The sequence below is a fragment of the Diaporthe batatas genome (genome assembly GCF_019321695.1).
Source record: "Diaporthe batatas strain CRI 302-4 chromosome Unknown Contig00006, whole genome shotgun sequence".
NCBI classification, from domain to species: Eukaryota; Fungi; Ascomycota; class Sordariomycetes; order Diaporthales; family Diaporthaceae; genus Diaporthe; species Diaporthe batatas.
Genome location: NW_025408553.1, coordinates 2847389 through 2864304, shown reverse-complemented (window position 1 = coordinate 2864304; position 16916 = coordinate 2847389). Strand labels below are relative to the sequence as shown.

Sequence of the window (16916 nt, the reverse complement as noted above, 5' to 3'; positions counted from 1 at the left end):
CAGCCCTGGAATACAAACAATAATGACATCCGGTTCCTGCTCGGAGACACACGATCGATAGAAAATGGTTGCTGAGTGTATATCTAAGAAAGCCTTCAACATTCTCCTTGTACAGACCCTTCTTAATTTTCTTTCGCTCACACATAAGCGAGAAACGGAGTTCCATTTCAGCATAGATGACCATAGAGGGAGTGTTTGGACTTTTGACAAGCCAGAACTGCGTAGGATTGAAGACGAGCAAGTGCGCGATTCATTGCGCTAACTACCACATTTAACTTCCCAACTCATATCGCCGTTATGTCCTGGGACGTATACTGATAGAAGCGAAACTAGGCATATCGCCGTTAACGATCTTGTCTAAGTTGTGGCAGCAGTCGTTCCCTGGTCCACGGACTCAAAAGCAAGCTGCAGCGGCGGAAGCCACAGCGTCATTGTCTCCTTTGCCTCGTTCCAAAACCCCTCGCCGTCGTCCCCCGGCGCAAAGCTAATAGCCTGATACCGAAGAGCAAGGCAGCTGATCAGCATCCGCAACTGCATCATCGCCATGGCCTTACCAACGCACGCAAACCCACCCCTCTGGAACGGCATGTACGCCGAGGCTGACGACTCGGGCGACAGGGTCTGCCACCTCTCGGGAATGAATTCGGCTGCGCGGGGAAAATAACGCTCATCTCTGTGAATGGCCCATATGGGCACGTTGACGTTGACATTGCCGGGGACGAAGACCTCATCAATCTGCAAGCCCTCGGGTGGGGTCTCCCGTAGAAACCCCATTGGGACCGGGGGCCGGAGTCGAAGTGTCTCGTGGATGAGATGGTCTATGTAGCGGATACCTTTGGCCTTTTCGTAGGTCCAGGAGCTATATCCGGAGGGAAATTCATCTGACACCACGTGTCGGAGTTTGCTGTATGCTGGAGGGTTCTTTGCCAGAAAGTAGAGGCTGCATGGGAGATCCTTTTGTAAGCCCCAATCCGATAAATCTCATCAGGGAAAGGCATGGGGGTGAAAGCCCCACTTACCAATTTGTAAAGGCAATTGCCACGGTGTCGCTACATGAGTATGAGAATATTAGCATGATCGGCTCAATGTAATCCATAAGACAAGACGGGCCAGGGACAGACGACGGAACGGAACTGAACTGACCTCCCCGCAGATATCAGGGTGCGGGCATCTTCCCGAATCGCTGACTCTGTCGGAGGCGCGGCGCGGTCACCTCTTTGTTGTGCCTGGATAAGCCAAGACATGACGTCGCGCTGTTCTGTTTCACCTGTGGACTTTTCTGAGGCCAATTGATGTTGTTTGAGCCTGAGTTGTTCGTAGCACCATGAGGCAAATTGTTCAAACTTTCCTGTTGCCCCTGGGATAACCCGAAGCATGTTCATGAGCCATGGCAGGGTTGTAATCAAACCTGCTGTTGCCATGGCCCAGTGTAGACCATCTACGGCAGAGTGCTGGACCCCAGTGCTGTGATAAATTTATATCTTAGCCACTATGACGTGAATTTACTGGTTGCAATAGGACACTGAGTATTACTTTACCTGAGCATATCAAACTGAGTTGAGAAAGCGATGTCGCCCATGACATCCCAGGCGTAGAAAACATTCTCCTGGGTCACGTTTAGAGGCTTCCCGGTGCTGAATCTCGTCATCAACCGGTCCACCTTGTCTTTAACACGGCTCTCATACGTTGGAAGAGCTACAAGAGAGAGGTCAGATGTCGGAAAGTCAGGACCGCCAAGTTTAGAGGAGTCGACTTCACTATACCTCGAAAACCAAGCGCCTTATCCCACACACGCCTCCGGGTTCCGTGCTTCGCTTTGTCACGGACATTTTCGATGCCAACCTTGTCGGCGTTTCCAGAGTTCTGATCATACCAGGTGCTCTTTGTGCATTTTGAGGTTGGACCGTAAATGAGATCCACGGCCGATGCGCGCATGATGGTGAGCTCGCGTGGTCCGGTGCGAACAAAGTCTCCGTAGCGAGTGTTCAGCCCTTGAAGATGCAGATGATATTGCATGTTTGTGCCCGACATGTACACAAAGCTAATTAACATTTGTAATTAGTAAATCATTGTGTCTCTTTGAGAAAACTACAGAGTATCTGTATTTGATGCTGTCTCCAACTTACTGATACAACTTGGACAGACGCGCCGTGAAAGGACCAGAAAATCCACGGAGTCGATGGAAGAATGCCCGGTAAATGAGGATGCTACCGTACAAGCCTGTGAGGAACGCCAGGGCAGCGCAACTAGCGCGTAAAAGGGCATCCGCAAGATCGAATTCTGCGGACACAACGTAGCCCACGACAAGCCCGCTTAGCACACTCAGGAAGGTAATTATCATCTCCCATCCATGGCTGTCGACCTCAAAGGGACGTATCGTCTGGTGACACACAATGCCAAGCATTGTGGCAAAGATGATGATGGTCTCCCACGGTGAGGCGAGGGCTGTAGTTAGGGTCACCATTATGCCTGCTGAGACGGGCTTCAATGTTCCAAGTGCGCTCTGTGGTAGAAAGGAGAATATTTAGAATGAGTTGTTCTCATAGGGAAGTCAAAGATATGCTTCTACGCTTCTACATGGTTTTCGAATGGTTCCCGAGGTCATTTCTCCATCAACGAATGCGAGGGGAATTTCAATAGACTCCCGACTTTGCTGTGCCCGAGTTCAAAAAAGCAGGGGGGGGGGGAGCCTGCGGTTGCAACCCCACAGTCATTCGATGATGACCTGGGACAAGGGATTTCAGATGCTTAATTCGTCTCACTCAGCATTCCGACCACTCAATTCACGCGGTTACTTAAATTATTATCCGAAGTTAGTTTCCGGTGAATAAACTTGCCGTGTCTGTTTGAGGGGTCTGCAGGTAAGACACTAGTGCTTGCTCCTAGAATGCAGAAGTTGAAATGATTATCTCGCGAATCCATCAGCGTCTGTTTTTACTATGTCATTCTTTCCGAATAATCCCTGGCCCCCGCAAACCTTATTCTAAAAAAAGCCCTGGCACTAGTTTTACGAGGTGGAGTATCCTTTACTTCCTGCTAAAATTTGAAGCTTAGGAGACGAGCGTCTGTACCTATGCAGTTGTAAGTTTACCTGACTGAAGTACCATCCGAGAATCCAATCCACTTTCAATATGATTAGTCTGACGGTCATATCTGTTGGACCGTTGTCTTCCATTTTATAGCACGTTGGAGCGTCACCAAGAGGAAATAAAAACGATGGTGGTAAAGTGAGAGTGACAGTGGAATTGTGTGATCTATTTTATTTCGTAGATGAACATAAATCGAGGCTATGGGCACATCTCATGTCGAAACAGGTGCAACCTCACGCTTGAGTAACTTGCCCGTCTCGCCCATAGTATCAATGAGGCGGCCGCGTATATGGTCACCCACCACCGTCTCGACCCCAGATCCGTCGAGCGCCTTGGCATTGAGCTTCAGGTTTCCATTAAGGAAGAATGCGATGCTGTGTCGATGCTTCTCCTTGTTGGTCAGAACGCGGTGGCGGGCGCTGCGGTAGTAACCACCGGTGTATTTCTGCATCATGTCGCCCATGTTGATGACGAAGCCATCGTCTAGCACGGGAACGGGCACCCATTGGTCAGCAGGCGGGTAGTATACCTCGAGCCCCGTCGTTCCGGGCTCCTGAAGGAGGATAGAGACGCATCCGAAGTCGGTGTGGTCGGCGACTAGAAATTTGAAACGGTCAATTTCAACGCGCACGCATTTGCCATTTGGAGCCAGCCCGCATCAAAGGCGTTCATCTATGCGGGTAGTTTAGCACTTGCACTTACCACCGAACTGACGAGCGTCCTGGGACGGTACGGGGCCGTAGTGCAGGAATCGCATGGGGATCGACGGCTCCTCAAGAAGGGTGTCGAAGACGGTGGGCGGGCATCCCCATTCCGAAGGAAGGCCTTGGGCCAGGATGTCGAGTATGATTCTCACAAGGTCGAGCATTTTTGCCTGGTACTCCATGACCCTGTCCTGGAATTTCTCTTTGGGCAGACATGAAGGCCAGAGGTTCGGGCCTGTTGAGAAGGATCCGCAGTCTGGGTCATCGAGGGGCACTTCGCGGCCGACCATGAAGGTCTGATTCGCGGCACTGTGTGTTAGTTTTCATAACATGGATAATAGTAGCATCTCCTTCTGCGGGAGTGAGCCGTACATACCTCCTTGGTGTCAGGTAGAAGGCCCTTATGGTGCGTCTGGATTCCGGCAGGCTCATAGCCCCGGAAAGACCGGCCGACGGACTTAGAGATTGCCACCTCCATCTTCTTGTCTTCGGGAAGGGCGAAGAACATCTTGTTGACCTCAAAGGCCTCCTGAAGCGACTCTTTGGGAATCCCATGTCCAACCAGGTTGAAGAATCCGTACACATGACAGGCATTGGACAAGGCCTCAACAACCGTGCGACGGGCTTCTTTGGTTGATTTGGGGTCGAGGATGGGCCCGATGTCGACTGTCGGGATTGTCGCGGTCTCCGTAGTGATACCCATGTTGACTAATTAGTGTCTGTTCTAGTGTCTAGTAATGTGACTTCCAAAAGGTGCGCATATATCGCGGCTTAGGTGTCTTGGTGACGAATAGTGCAGGGCATGTTTCCTTCTCAGAGCCCGTGATTTATACAGACGAGTCTGGTTGGGTCCAGACCAGTGATGACGCGATGATAGGAATCAGATCACCGAAGGACGCCCTGGATTTGATTCTGAAAATTGCACGCCCTGCAATAATCAGTGTCCCGATAGCCTCTAGGTGAAATTAAGAGAGACGAAAATAGCTAGATGGTACCTACAAATCCCATGACGTTGTCCAGCCCGTAAGCTGAGAGCACCTCATGTTAGTGCTTGCAAAAATATGCCCCGATAGTTGCTCCGAGAAAGGCTTCTCGGAGACCAAACACTAATCGTTTGTCCACTTATGTAACGTACCCGGCCCACATTCCGAACCACCCCTGATTCCGACCGCCCATGGATTTTTTAGTGCACAGTATAAACAGATCTACTTCCTAACCTAGCATATTAAATCCAATTTAAATCTTAGAATATATAGTTTTACTTCTATTTTATATATATTTAAGGATATATATAGCACCTTTATATAATAGTAAGTATTTAAAACTTAATACTTAAAAAGAATATAATATTAATAATAATAATTATAATATAATAGATACTTATAGTCTTAACTTTATAATATATAAATAAGGTTAAAAGGTATTATTTTAATAATAATATTAATTAGAATATTATAAAGGAGTTATATAATAAGATTAGGTTTTAAAAATAATTACTATATAAATAAATTATATTAAGGAAGTTTAACTAAAATTATCTCTTTAAATATATATATATATATATATATATATATATATATTAATAAAACCTTTATTAAGTAAGTTTATAAAGTTTAATATTATAATCTTTATTTAAGTATATAATTAATTTTAAAAGAATTTAAAATAAAGAAATAATTTATAATATATTATTTTTAAGACTTTTATAATAAAGTATTAAAACTTTTAAAGAAAGTTTTAAAAATAATTTATAAAAGATAAAGAAAGAGTATAATAAACTTATTCTTTTAAATTTATACTCTTATTACTAATAACTACTAACTCCTTAATAATATAAAAAAATATAATAAAAATAAAGAAAAGAGTAGATTTAAAGTTCCTTTTTAAAAGAACTATAAGGTTATATATAAAGTTATTAAAAATTTTATATATAAGCTTTAGATTATTAGGGAAGAAATAAGTAGTTAAACTAAAAGATAGTTATATAGTGTAAAGGAAAAATATAATATGGCCGAAGCTAAATCTTAGAATATAGTGTTTCAATTATATTATAATATCAAAATACTATCTAAATACACAGAAAACGGTTTGATAACACTATCTTTTCATCGATCGCCATAGTGATACAAATGGCCATCTATCAGGAAGCGACAGCGAGTGAGGATGGAGGAAATTTCGAAGGGAGTGTCTTGAATGAATTCTGAGCTACCTGAACAATCTTGAGTCGCTCTACCACGGCTGGATACTGTCCCTTCTCATGGTCGCCATAGGCCACGCCCGCTCGTCCCTGATCCCCTCAACAACATCCGCGCAGAAGCTACCTCCTATCGCCGGGTCAATGGCACCCATAGCACCTTTGTCGCACTTCTCACCAGTACTGCGATTGTGGCCTAAACCCGTGTCCAGAAACCCAGGGGAGATATTAAACACCGCTACATCATCATTGTGTAGTAGCCGACCCCACTCGACCGCAAGCATATTCAAAGCAGTCTTGCTGACGCGGTATGGGATCCAAAGCGACTTTGGTTTGGGCCACTCGCCGGCTGGAGCAAGAGCATACTTGGAACTCGTGCCATTCGAATGCTCTTCTACTGACGCCAGGCCACTGGTGATGAACAGAAGTCGCGGGGGTTTGGCCGTGGAGCGAAGGAGCAGCGGAGCAAAAGCGGCGGTGAATAAGTGCGTTCCTGTCACATTGACGTCGTAGGTCTGGTTCCAGCCCTCACGAGCGGTGAGTTCACCAGACTCAGTAGCCTTGTCAAAATCGGCACCTAGTTGTACTCTTGTGAGAAATGTTGATTCATGACGAGGATGCAAGAAAATGTAAAATACGGAAGGGGCTTGGGGAAACCCACCGGCATTATTCACAAGCACATCTACATGACCAACTTTCTGCTCAACCTGTTGGAAAGCTGTGGCGATGGATTCATCAGACGTGATATCTATGGAGAGCGGCTCAGCTGTCGATGAGCTGTTCGGCGAAATCTGCTTGAGCTTAGATATGCTATGAGTCGCACGGCTAACGTCACCCCGGCACCCAACAAGAATATGGTAAGAGTTGGGACGGGCAAAAAGCGCTTTCGCTATTTCAAAACCTGGGGTATGCCTGCGTGGTGAGTGAGCCAGAACTTTCGCAGCAGGGTGGCATGTGGAGCCTGACCTAATCCGGTGTTAGCACCGGTGATGAGAACGACAATCTTGTCCTGAGACGATGTCATTTTGGGAAACCTCCTCCTGGTGGGTGAACTGGAATGGATGCGCGAATGTGGAAACAGTACGAAACAGTAATTCCACCGGAGTAATTATGTTTGCTTCTATAGATGGGCCGTGTTTGCCTATCCCCGTATGATCAAAAGCGATACCATACCCTAGCGTAATAGGACTAATAATCTACTTTTGAAATTTATTCGCCGTGAAGATCAATATTTAGTGATGTTTCTCGTTTTCGGAGACTTTTTGAGTTGGAATTGGCCGATTGGAGCCCGAATAAGCCAAGCCTGGAATATGTCTTTGCCACTGCGCGGTGCTCCGTACCCTATAGGGTCAATAAAGTCTTGAACGCCCGCTCGGCATTGTGATGCGGGTAATAACTTACTCGGTAGGTATCTTGTGCTGCCAAGGTGTCAGCAGCATTTAATAGTCTTCTGGACTTACCAAGTCTCTTCACCACGGTGCTGCTGCAATCCATCCACAAGGAAACTCTTTCCAATAATCCCATACTCAAACCATTTATTCAGGGGGTAAATCAGGCATCAGTCACTGCATTTCCTTAGAGATGGCTACCACGCCCGAACCAAACTGGCTGATCCAAGTCCCGGATAAGCCCGGCGCGCAGGCCGCTCAGGCGCGCAAGGACCACATGGGTGCCCACCTGGCTTACAACAAGACGCATATCGACGCCGGCAACATGGTTCTGGCTGGGCCCACTGTCGAGGCCCTCCCCGATGGCTCTGGAACGCCTCCTACAGTGACAGGGAGCATCATGGTCTGGAAGGCCAAAAGCGAGGAGGAAATGTACCAATGGCTTGGCGATAATCCGTATGCGACTAGCGGGGTTTGGGATCTCGAAAAGGTGACTTGTTCACCATTTCTTTGCGCCTTCAGGAAGGCCATCTAGGCCGGGACCTTAAGTTTTAGCCTGATGGGGTTAAATGTCTGCGGAGATTGAGTTGGTAGGAGGGGGAACAAAACAATCAATAAATGTTTCTCTCACTCGCCGAACAATCTGCATACAGTTTTTTGCATGTCCCGAGTGTTAAGCGTCAGCCTCAAAAAATATCGTTGATGCTCTGGCCATGGTTGATTCGTATGCACATTGCTCCAAGGTTGGAACTTGACAGATCAACAGTCATAAGCAGGCAGCCTGGTTCCATCCAATCGCTGCCCAAGGTAAGGGTACCACCCCCCTTCACAGAAATGATAATCATCCCGAGTCAAGTCGCTTTAAGTTCGTGTAGTTCTCTGATTTTTTATGAGCATCGGTCAAACGGATTCAGTAATGCAAATGCCCTCTGAATGAGAGTCGACCAACGGAGTATGAACAGCGCATGATTAATTTGCCCTGGGCCTGCATGAATAACGTTACATACACGAGCAGCAACATATGGCCCAAGCAAGCCTATCCTGATTCGTGACATGCCTTCAGACCAGATCGTATAGACACGCATTAAAGCACGGCCGAGAGTTTTCATGTGTAGATCTCAAAAAATGATCAATCAAAACTACAAGACGTAGCCACCCTTCTCATCGACCACCCCCGAAATACCGTTGAGACCGTTGGAGCCATTCGCCTTACCAAGCCGGAGGTCATACTCTGCCACACTCTGTCGGACCATATTGTCGGCATCAAAGTTCCAGATCTTATACGAGCGATCCCTAAGTTCCTCAAAACACGTGTCCGCCTTAGCCCACCTTTTCGGATCTGCCCACTCAGCTTGATGGTACAGATCACAGACACGGCGGCTGCTATTTACGAGCCACTGCGTACGCTTTCGACGGAGATTGTCAAAAGTTTCGAAGGCGGTCTCCAGGGCGGCGCGTAGCTCAGAGCGCTCGCCAGCGGAACCTTTTGCGTTGGCCGTCTCGACGACTCGATTCAGGAGTGTAGTTAAACAGAGTGCATCCTCGACCTTGCAAGCAAACACCGTCAGCCACCCTATCCAAATCAAGAAACAGGCCGAAGTGGTGGGTAAGATTCTACTCACCCCCAGACAGGCACTCGCGCCATGGTGAGGACTTGACGCATGCGCCGCATCGCCCGCAAGACAAACGGTACCATCATTATATCGCGGCACAGGGAAGTCGCCAAGATCAAACAACGCCCACTTGATCAGCTTCTCGGGAAGTAGCCCTACAAGGCCCAGGACTGTCGGGTGCCAGTCCTTCAGCGCGGCCTGGACCTCGTCCCGCGTGCCCTCGGAGACCATGCTGTTGTCGTCCGAGGAGGGCCAGGGCTCGTCGTCCGAGAGGAAGACTACGACGTTGAGGGCTGTGTTGTTTGCGACGGGGTAGTGTGTGAGGTGTGCTCCGGGCCCAACGTGGTGGTGGAAGTTGTTGGCTTTCCAGGCGCCCAGCACGGCCGTTGCGCGGTCCATCGGGACAAGACCGCGGTATGCTACTTTATGGGTGTACTGTGCGTATGAGGCCGGGTTTTTCGGGCCGAGCATGTGCTTTCGGGTGGTCGATTTTATCCCATCGCAGCCAATGACTGGAAGTCGTTCAAGTTAGATCACAAATACTCAGCTGGGTAAGTAACAAATGTATGTAGTTAGGGCAGAGACGGACCGGCATCAAGTTCATCACTTGTCCCATCACAAAATGTGAGCACAACTCTCCCATTATCTGGATTCTCATCGATCTTCTTTAGACGCTTGCCAAGCTCGATCACGCCGGGGGGCACCTCCTTAACCAGCTCTTCAAGGAATTGGTCACGTCGAAACCCTCGGAAGCCAGCGCCCCCAATCTGGGCCAGCGGTCGCTGGTAGGCAGGATCCTCGGAGCGGTGGTGGTTGAAGCCGTCGATCCACCGCAGGTAATCATCCTCGTCGTCCGCGTCAGAAACTGGAACTGCACCGCAGCGTCCGAGAGCCTGTAAGATTGCGGGGTTTACAAGATCCACTACATCAAGATACGAAAATGTTAGAGGAGGGACATGGCAGGTCATGGTAAGAGTTTCCGCTGGAAAAGGCGAAAGGTAGGGGAGGGGACAGAATCTGTGCCAAGATGGCGCTTTGTATCACGCACTGCAGTGACGCGCGCACGCGGAGAAGGCAATGCCTGCACCAATTTCACGGAATCCAGCCGCTTGCTCGTACACACGAACGGCTGTTTTCCGTCGGGTCAAGCCCAGCGCGAGTATTAAGCCAACTATACCACCTCCCACGATACCGATCTCCAGGTTCCCTTCCGGGCTGTCGTTAATCACTTGCTCGGTGGGCATGATGGCGGCGCAATAAGGGATCCTTCCAAGCTGGTTGCTGGATAATCAAGGCGCAACAAAGAGAATATCGTAAAAAAGAGAATGTGGGTGAAGATTTAGGAGACTGAGAACATCCGGTCTGCCCAGGTGGTTGATCAAGACTCGTTCAAGCTTGGAGGACGGCCGAGACATCGGACATTTAGACCAGTTCTCGTGCTTGAATGTTCCACAGATATTGGTGTGACAGTGAATCCTAGCCTAGCCCATCCGGGGAATAGAAACCATCGCAGGTTGTCTGCGACACTCATATACGTGGGTGCTTTCCACGTAATATCATGTCATTGTGTGATAGCAGAGATGGCCACTGGTAATTGAAACGCCTCTATCTGTAAGAAAATGAAGACGAATAGTGCATATTCAGCTATCACTCTTCCTAGCACTAATTTGGGTGCTGGACTAGAGACGTTGATCTTCTGTCTTCTATTACTACAAGGTACGTAGCTATGAATCAATGGGCAAACAATCAGTCTCTGGTCTCCGAGAATCCTTTCTCGGAGCAACATTGCTATCGGAGTATATTTTCACGCCGTCCTAGTACACTTTCCAAATTCCGCATCGGTACCCCTTCGAAGCCAATTTTTTTTGGAAAGTAGTTGACTAGCACTGGGCATTTTCCTTTCCTGGCAAAAGGTGCGGCGATCGCGCCTCCATCAATAAGTTATGGGATGGAAGCACCCCAGCCCAGTAATCCTTGACCTACGGCACTCACACGCTTAGAGTAAGAAATTCCCGAACCCATTTCTGAGTAAGCAAAACTCTCCATCCAATTAGAGCCTAGACAGGTACCGACTTCTTCGTAATCTAGAGCAACACGAAGGAGGTAGGTTCGTTATCTACGCTCGTGTCATGCCTACCGGCCCTACTTACGTCCCTGCGCTATACTTCGGGGCTCACTCTCTTTGCCCTACCGACCCCGAGGCTTTCTTTTCGTTTTATGATTTTTATAGAGTTAACAGGAGGCACTTAACTTTGGTGGGTCTATAGGTGTGCAGCCTCGGAAAAAGGGTGCGCAAATCTCCGGTCTCAGAAAATAGTGCCCGAAGGACGCTAAGGCCAGCCAAGAAGTAAGTGTCCCTAGAACAACTAGTAATCCGATGGCAAGAGGATGAGTCAGAAAAGCATATGCTCGGAAGGAACAGAAAAAGAATCCGGGATAAACTTAGGAGCCCCACAACGGCCCCACAAATCGATTAGAGAGTGGGTGAAGGTTACTTGACCTCCCGAATACGGAAATAAGCTGACTATCAGGAGGGTGGATAGTTGTTAGCTGGGAGGAAGTCATATCAATATGTTATGAGCGAGGTGATGACAGAGGAAGACTCAAATAGTCCTCGCGCGGTCGTCCATGTGAGGTTCTTTGTTCTGATGCTCGGCTCTGTGAAGGGAAATTAGGACGAGGGCCTAGGATTCAGAGTGTGATAATCTTCCGCCTCTTTCATTCCCCCCAGAACTCTCTTCAACATGGCAGTTCAAGACCAAACCAAGAAGACATGCGACAATACCCTGCTGCTTTTCGGGGCACTCGCACTCTCAACCGATGCCTCGACGTTGAACCACCTACGTGCTGTAGTGCTAGAGCACGAGGACAACACGTGGATGATCGACTTGATTAGGACGCTGCCACAAGACTGTGAGACGGTCCTGTCACAGTTGCCATTCCTTAACCAAGCAACAGTATCAACAATTCGCCGGTCGCTTTCAGATGTGGTTTCAGATTTCTGTTCGGCTGGGTCTTTTGCAAATATCATCTTGCCCTTGCCCAATGCCGTACTCATCCCCCTTGCGGTAATCACACAACTGGCACACTATGCCAATTTCAAGCGACAGTCTGATACAGGTCTGGATGGAGTGAAGGAGACGCTTGGACTTTGCACGGGTCTGTTAGGTGCCTTTGCCGTGGCGAGTACGAACAATGATGCAGAGTTTCGCAAATATGGCGCCGCCGCCGCCCGCCTCGGCATGCTCGTCGGCTTGGTTGTAGACAGCGAAGACGCCGCAGCAAACAAAGGAAGATACCGTTCTGTGAGCGCAGCGTGGAATTCTGAAGATAAATATACTGCTATGCTCAACGTCGTGAAGAGCTTTGACGAGGTGAGCTTCAGACCTGCCATCAACAGGGCATGCATCCTTTTTATTCTAACATGTGGAAATCATAGGCACACATTTCGGTGCACTACGATAGGGATCGTGCTACAATCACTACGAATGCCGACACCGCCTCCAAGCTGACCCGCCAACTCCAAATTGCAGGCCTCACCGCCTCAGAAATTGGTCTCTACGGTCGTTTCCACTCACTGGGCAATAACAAGTCGCGGGGAGCCCTCGTGGACCACCTCCTAGACTTTTGCGAGTCGGCCGCCGGCGCCAAGTTTCGACTCCCAGATGCTTCCTCCATCCCGCTCGCTACCCGAGCCAACGACAAGTCCGGAAGTCTTCTCACCCAGAGCCCGTTGCACGCCCACGCGCTCCGATCCATCTTGCTCGAACCGGCTGAGTGGTTCGAAACGTTCTCTGCTGCGACGACCCAAGCCAGCTTGGGGTCGACTGGCGGACGAGTTCAAATCGTCGACTTTGGCCCCAGGAGTTCTGTGCCGCCCTCCCTTGCCTCCACGGTTGATGTCACGACAGGCACTGGCAACTCCAAAGCAATCAAGCCACTTACAGATCTGTCTGGTCGATCCGAACTTAGCCGCCCATGGTCAGACAATGACATCGCCGTGGTGGGCATGGCCTGCAAGGTTCCGGGAGCCGACAATCTCGAAGATTTCTGGGACTTGCTCCTCTCAGGGCAGTCGCAGCACCGAGACCTCAACGGGAACCCGTCGACCGGCGGGCCCGAGGATCGTTTCAACTTTGAAGACACTCTATTTCGAAGTGCCTCCGGGGGTGAGCACGGGACGGCGAAAGCCGAAGGCCGGAGGCGGTGGTTTGCCAACCTCGTCGACGGCCACGACCAGTTTGACCACCGATTCTTCAAGAAGTCGGCGCGCGAGAGCGCCTCCATGGACCCGCAGCAGCGCCACATCCTCCAGGTCGCCTACCAGGCCGTCGAGCAGAGCGGCTACTTCAACAGCCCCAGCCCGGCCTCATCCTCCCATCGCGAGCCACGTGGAGAGCAGAAGGAGATTGGCTGCTTTGTGGGTTTGTGTCTGGGAGACTACGACAGCAACGTCGCCTCGCACCCGGCCAACGCCTTCACGGCGACGGGAAACCTGCAAGGGTTTATCTCGGGCAAGATCTCCCATTTCTTCGGCTGGACGGGGCCTGCGGTCACGATCAACACGGCTTGTAGCTCGTCGCTGGTCGCTGTCCACCAGGCGTCCCAGGCCATCTTGTCTGGCGAGTGCGAGGCTGCGCTGGCGGGTGGCACGCACATCATGACTTCTGCCACGTGGTTTCAGAACCTGGCTGGGGGGTCGTTCTTGAGCCCCACGGGCCCGTGTAAGCCCTTCGATGCTAGAGCCGACGGGTACTGTCGCGGAGAGGGCGTCGGCGCTGTTTATTTGAAGAAAATGAGCAAGGCCGTGGCAGATGGTGACCAAATCTTCGGCGTCATTGCTGCGACGGGCGTGCAGCAGAACCAGAACTGCACGCCAATTTTCGTCCCCAACGGGCCTTCTCTGGAGAGCTTGTTCACCAAGGTCATGGCAAAAGCCCGCGTCAAGCCGTCGCATATCTCCGTCGTCGAGGCTCACGGCACCGGGACGGCGGTGGGAGACCCCGCCGAGTACGACGGGATCCGGAAGGCCCTCGGGGGCAGTGCGCACCGCGGGCCAGACAAGCCGCTCATGGTGAGCTCCGTCAAGGGGCTGGTTGGCCACATGGAGTGCGCGTCGGGGATCATCAGTCTGATCAAGATACTGTTGATGGTGAATAAGGGGACGCTGCCGCCGCAGGCCAACTTCGAAACGATCAACCCGGCTCTTCACGCCACGCCCGCTGACCACATGTTCATCCCTACCCGACCTCAGCCGTGGGTGGTGCCCCAAGGCGGCTTTCGCGCTGCCCTCATCAATAATTATGGTGCCTCGGGATCGAATGCTTCTGCCGTCATTGTACAGCCACCTTCGCCAGAACCCGAGCTCGTCACAGCTATCCGATCGCCAGACGGTGTGAAATACCCTTTTTGGCTTACCGCCTCCGATAAGAAGAGCTTGAGCCGCTACGTAGGAGCTTTACGAAGTTTCATCAGACGCTCCTCGAGAGCTCTGTCGCTGCCTAGTCTCTCGTTCAATGTCGCATATCAGAGCAATCGTACATTTGATGCTAGCCTGGTCTTCACTGCCAGGTCTATAGGCGAGCTCGAACAGAATCTGTCTAGCTATGAGGCGGACAGCGATACGTCTGTCTCCAAAGCAACTTCGACTTCCTCCAAGGGCCCGGCAAAAGTGATCTTATGTTTTGGTGGGCAGATTTCTAGCCACATAGGCCTTGACAGGCAAGTCTATGAAAGTATAGCACTTCTGCGCCACCACCTCGACCAAGTCGACGCGGTCATACAAAATTTGGGATTCCCTAGCATTTTCCCAGGTATATTCGATCGCATGCCACCATCAAACGTCGACACCGTCCATCTCCAGACAATGCTATTTTCCATACAATATGCCTGCGCACGGAGCTGGATGGACTCAGGTGTGAAGCCTACCGCGGTGGTTGGCCACAGTTTCGGCACACTCACGGCGCTGTGTATTTCCGGCATACTTTCAGTCGAGGATACACTCAAGGTCATCGTGCGCCGCGCGACACTGGTCCGTGATACCTGGGGCCCTGACAAGGGTGCCATGATGGCAGTGGAAGCGGATCTCGACAGCGTACAGCGGCTCCTCCACGACGCGAACAAGAACCACGCAGACAAGCCTGCTACCATCGCTTGTTACAATGGCCCGAGGAGCTTCACGCTTGCAGGCCCGGTAGCTGCCATGGATGCCGTTTCAGAGCAACTGGAAAAGGGTAAAAACATGTACGGAAATTTGAAAGCCAAGAGACTCCACGTCACCAATGCTTTTCACTCCGTTCTCGTCGACCCTTTATACGACGAACTGGCGCAATGTGCTGCCAGTTCTGGAGTGACCTTCCGCAAACCCACGATTCCCATCGAGTTGACCACGGAGCGAAGCACCAGCGCAAGCGAACTGACAGGTCGTTTTGTTGCAGACCACATGCGCGACCCCGTGTATTTCCACCACGCTTTGGAGCGACTGGCGCGGCGCTGTGCAGACGGCTCCTTGTCTTCTGAAGCACTGTCTGACTGCGTGTTTCTCGAAGCGGGAACCAATTCCACGGTCACTACCATGGCGGCTCGAGCTATGGCTAACGTGAATCTGGGCACCAATGCCCCCTCTCTCCTGTTCCACGGCCTCAACATGGCCAATTGCGACGACGGCTGGAACAAGCTGACTGATACTACCATGGCTCTCTGGAAAGCAGGTGTGCGGGTCCAGCACTGGGCACACCATGGCACCCAGCCAAGATACCAGACAGATATCAAACCTTTGTTCCTGCCTCCCTACCAATTTGACCCAGAGTCACGGCACTGGTTGGATTTGAAGGTGCCACCCAAAGCTTTGCCTGCACCAGTCGGCGAGGATGCCAGGGACGGAACCTCGAAGGACTCGGATAAGCGGCCAGATCAAATCCTAACCTTCGTAGGGTTCCAAGACGGTGTGGAGCAGAAACAAGCCCGATTCCATGTGAACACATCCCTGGACAAGTACAAGCAACTCCTGCAAGGCCATCTTACCCTGCAGACTGCACCCATCTTGTCCGCTACTTTGCAAATAGGACTTGTGATTGAGGCTGTTTCAGGCATTAATCACGAGTATGACGCTTCGAACTGTCAGCCGCAGATCCAGGACGTCGAGTACCAGTCGCCCGTCTGCTACAACTCGGCACGCAGCACGTGGCTCGAGGTGACCAAGGCCAGCGACGGCCTACCAGCCTCCAGCAAGTGGTATTTCGAAGTCTTTAGCACCACGGGCGATTCGCATACGACGCGAATGCTGCATACCAAGGGCTACATGGCGTTCAGGAAGCCCGAGGATGTGGACCTGAAGCGTGAGCTGGTGCGATACGAGCGACTCTTCAGCCACGCCCGGGCGCTGGACCTCTTGGAAAATACCGCGTCGTCCAAGCCAGTAGACGAGATCCTGGGCAATCGGAGCATCTACCGGATCTTTTCTGAGATCGTGGACTACGGCGCCGAGTTCCGCGGCATGCAGAAGATGGTGTGCCGGGGCGACGAGATGGCAGGGCACGTCGTCCACCTCAAGCATGGGAACACGACGGAGACCACGGGGACGAAATTTTCCGGGACGTACTTCGACCCGCATCTGGCTGATACCTTTTGCCAGCTCGGTGGTCTTTACGCAAACTGTATGTCGACGGAGCGCGGCGGGAGCCACGTCTATCTCGCGAATGGGATCGACCAGTGGATCCGCAGGCATGTTCCGAGCAGCGACATGGCTGAAAAGAGGCCTGCAGCTTTCGACGTCTTCGCTGTGAATCATCAAGCTTCGGAGCAGCTGTTGTTGACTGACGTCTTTGTCTTTGATGCGGCGGGCGGGACGCTGGTGGAGGTGATTCTTGGTATTGCATATGTGAAGATCCCAAGGGCTTCCATGGAAAAGCTGCTGATCCGCTTGACGG

The 16916-nt window shown here is 50.8% G+C and overlaps 4 protein-coding genes across 4 annotated transcripts; all 4 read right to left on the bottom strand.

Moving 5' to 3' along the window:
- Window positions 1-194: 194 nt before the first annotated feature.
- KVR01_006223 (uncharacterized protein) lies at window positions 195-2647 on the bottom strand. The gene is made up of 6 exons (XM_044784315.1): window positions 2127-2647; window positions 1764-2041; window positions 1539-1695; window positions 1144-1464; window positions 1020-1049; window positions 195-940 (listed from the first exon to the last, which is right to left on the bottom strand). The coding sequence occupies exons 1-6, from the start codon at window positions 2462-2464 to the stop codon at window positions 358-360; spliced, it is 1707 nt and encodes a 568-aa protein (XP_044645026.1). The 5' UTR covers window positions 2465-2647; the 3' UTR covers window positions 195-357.
- Window positions 2648-3223: 576 nt separating this feature from the next.
- On the bottom strand, window positions 3224-4725 carry KVR01_006422 (uncharacterized protein). Its single transcript, XM_044783977.1, has 3 exons — window positions 4170-4725; window positions 3792-4089; window positions 3224-3686 (listed from the first exon to the last, which is right to left on the bottom strand). Exons 1-3 carry the CDS (start codon window positions 4494-4496, stop codon window positions 3301-3303), a joined length of 1011 nt encoding a protein of 336 aa, XP_044645225.1. The 5' UTR covers window positions 4497-4725; the 3' UTR covers window positions 3224-3300.
- Window positions 4726-5893: 1168 nt separating this feature from the next.
- Window positions 5894-7086, bottom strand: KVR01_005797 (uncharacterized protein). Its single transcript, XM_044793615.1, has 3 exons — window positions 6954-7086; window positions 6649-6888; window positions 5894-6564 (listed from the first exon to the last, which is right to left on the bottom strand). Exons 1-3 carry the CDS (start codon window positions 7009-7011, stop codon window positions 6023-6025), a joined length of 840 nt encoding a protein of 279 aa, XP_044644600.1. The 5' UTR covers window positions 7012-7086; the 3' UTR covers window positions 5894-6022.
- Window positions 7087-8342: 1256 nt separating this feature from the next.
- KVR01_005735 (uncharacterized protein) lies at window positions 8343-10604 on the bottom strand. Its single transcript, XM_044787699.1, has 4 exons — window positions 10037-10604; window positions 9578-9910; window positions 8998-9500; window positions 8343-8922 (listed from the first exon to the last, which is right to left on the bottom strand). The coding sequence occupies exons 1-4, from the start codon at window positions 10230-10232 to the stop codon at window positions 8515-8517; spliced, it is 1440 nt and encodes a 479-aa protein (XP_044644538.1). The 5' UTR covers window positions 10233-10604; the 3' UTR covers window positions 8343-8514.
- Window positions 10605-16916: the final 6312 nt, after the last annotated feature.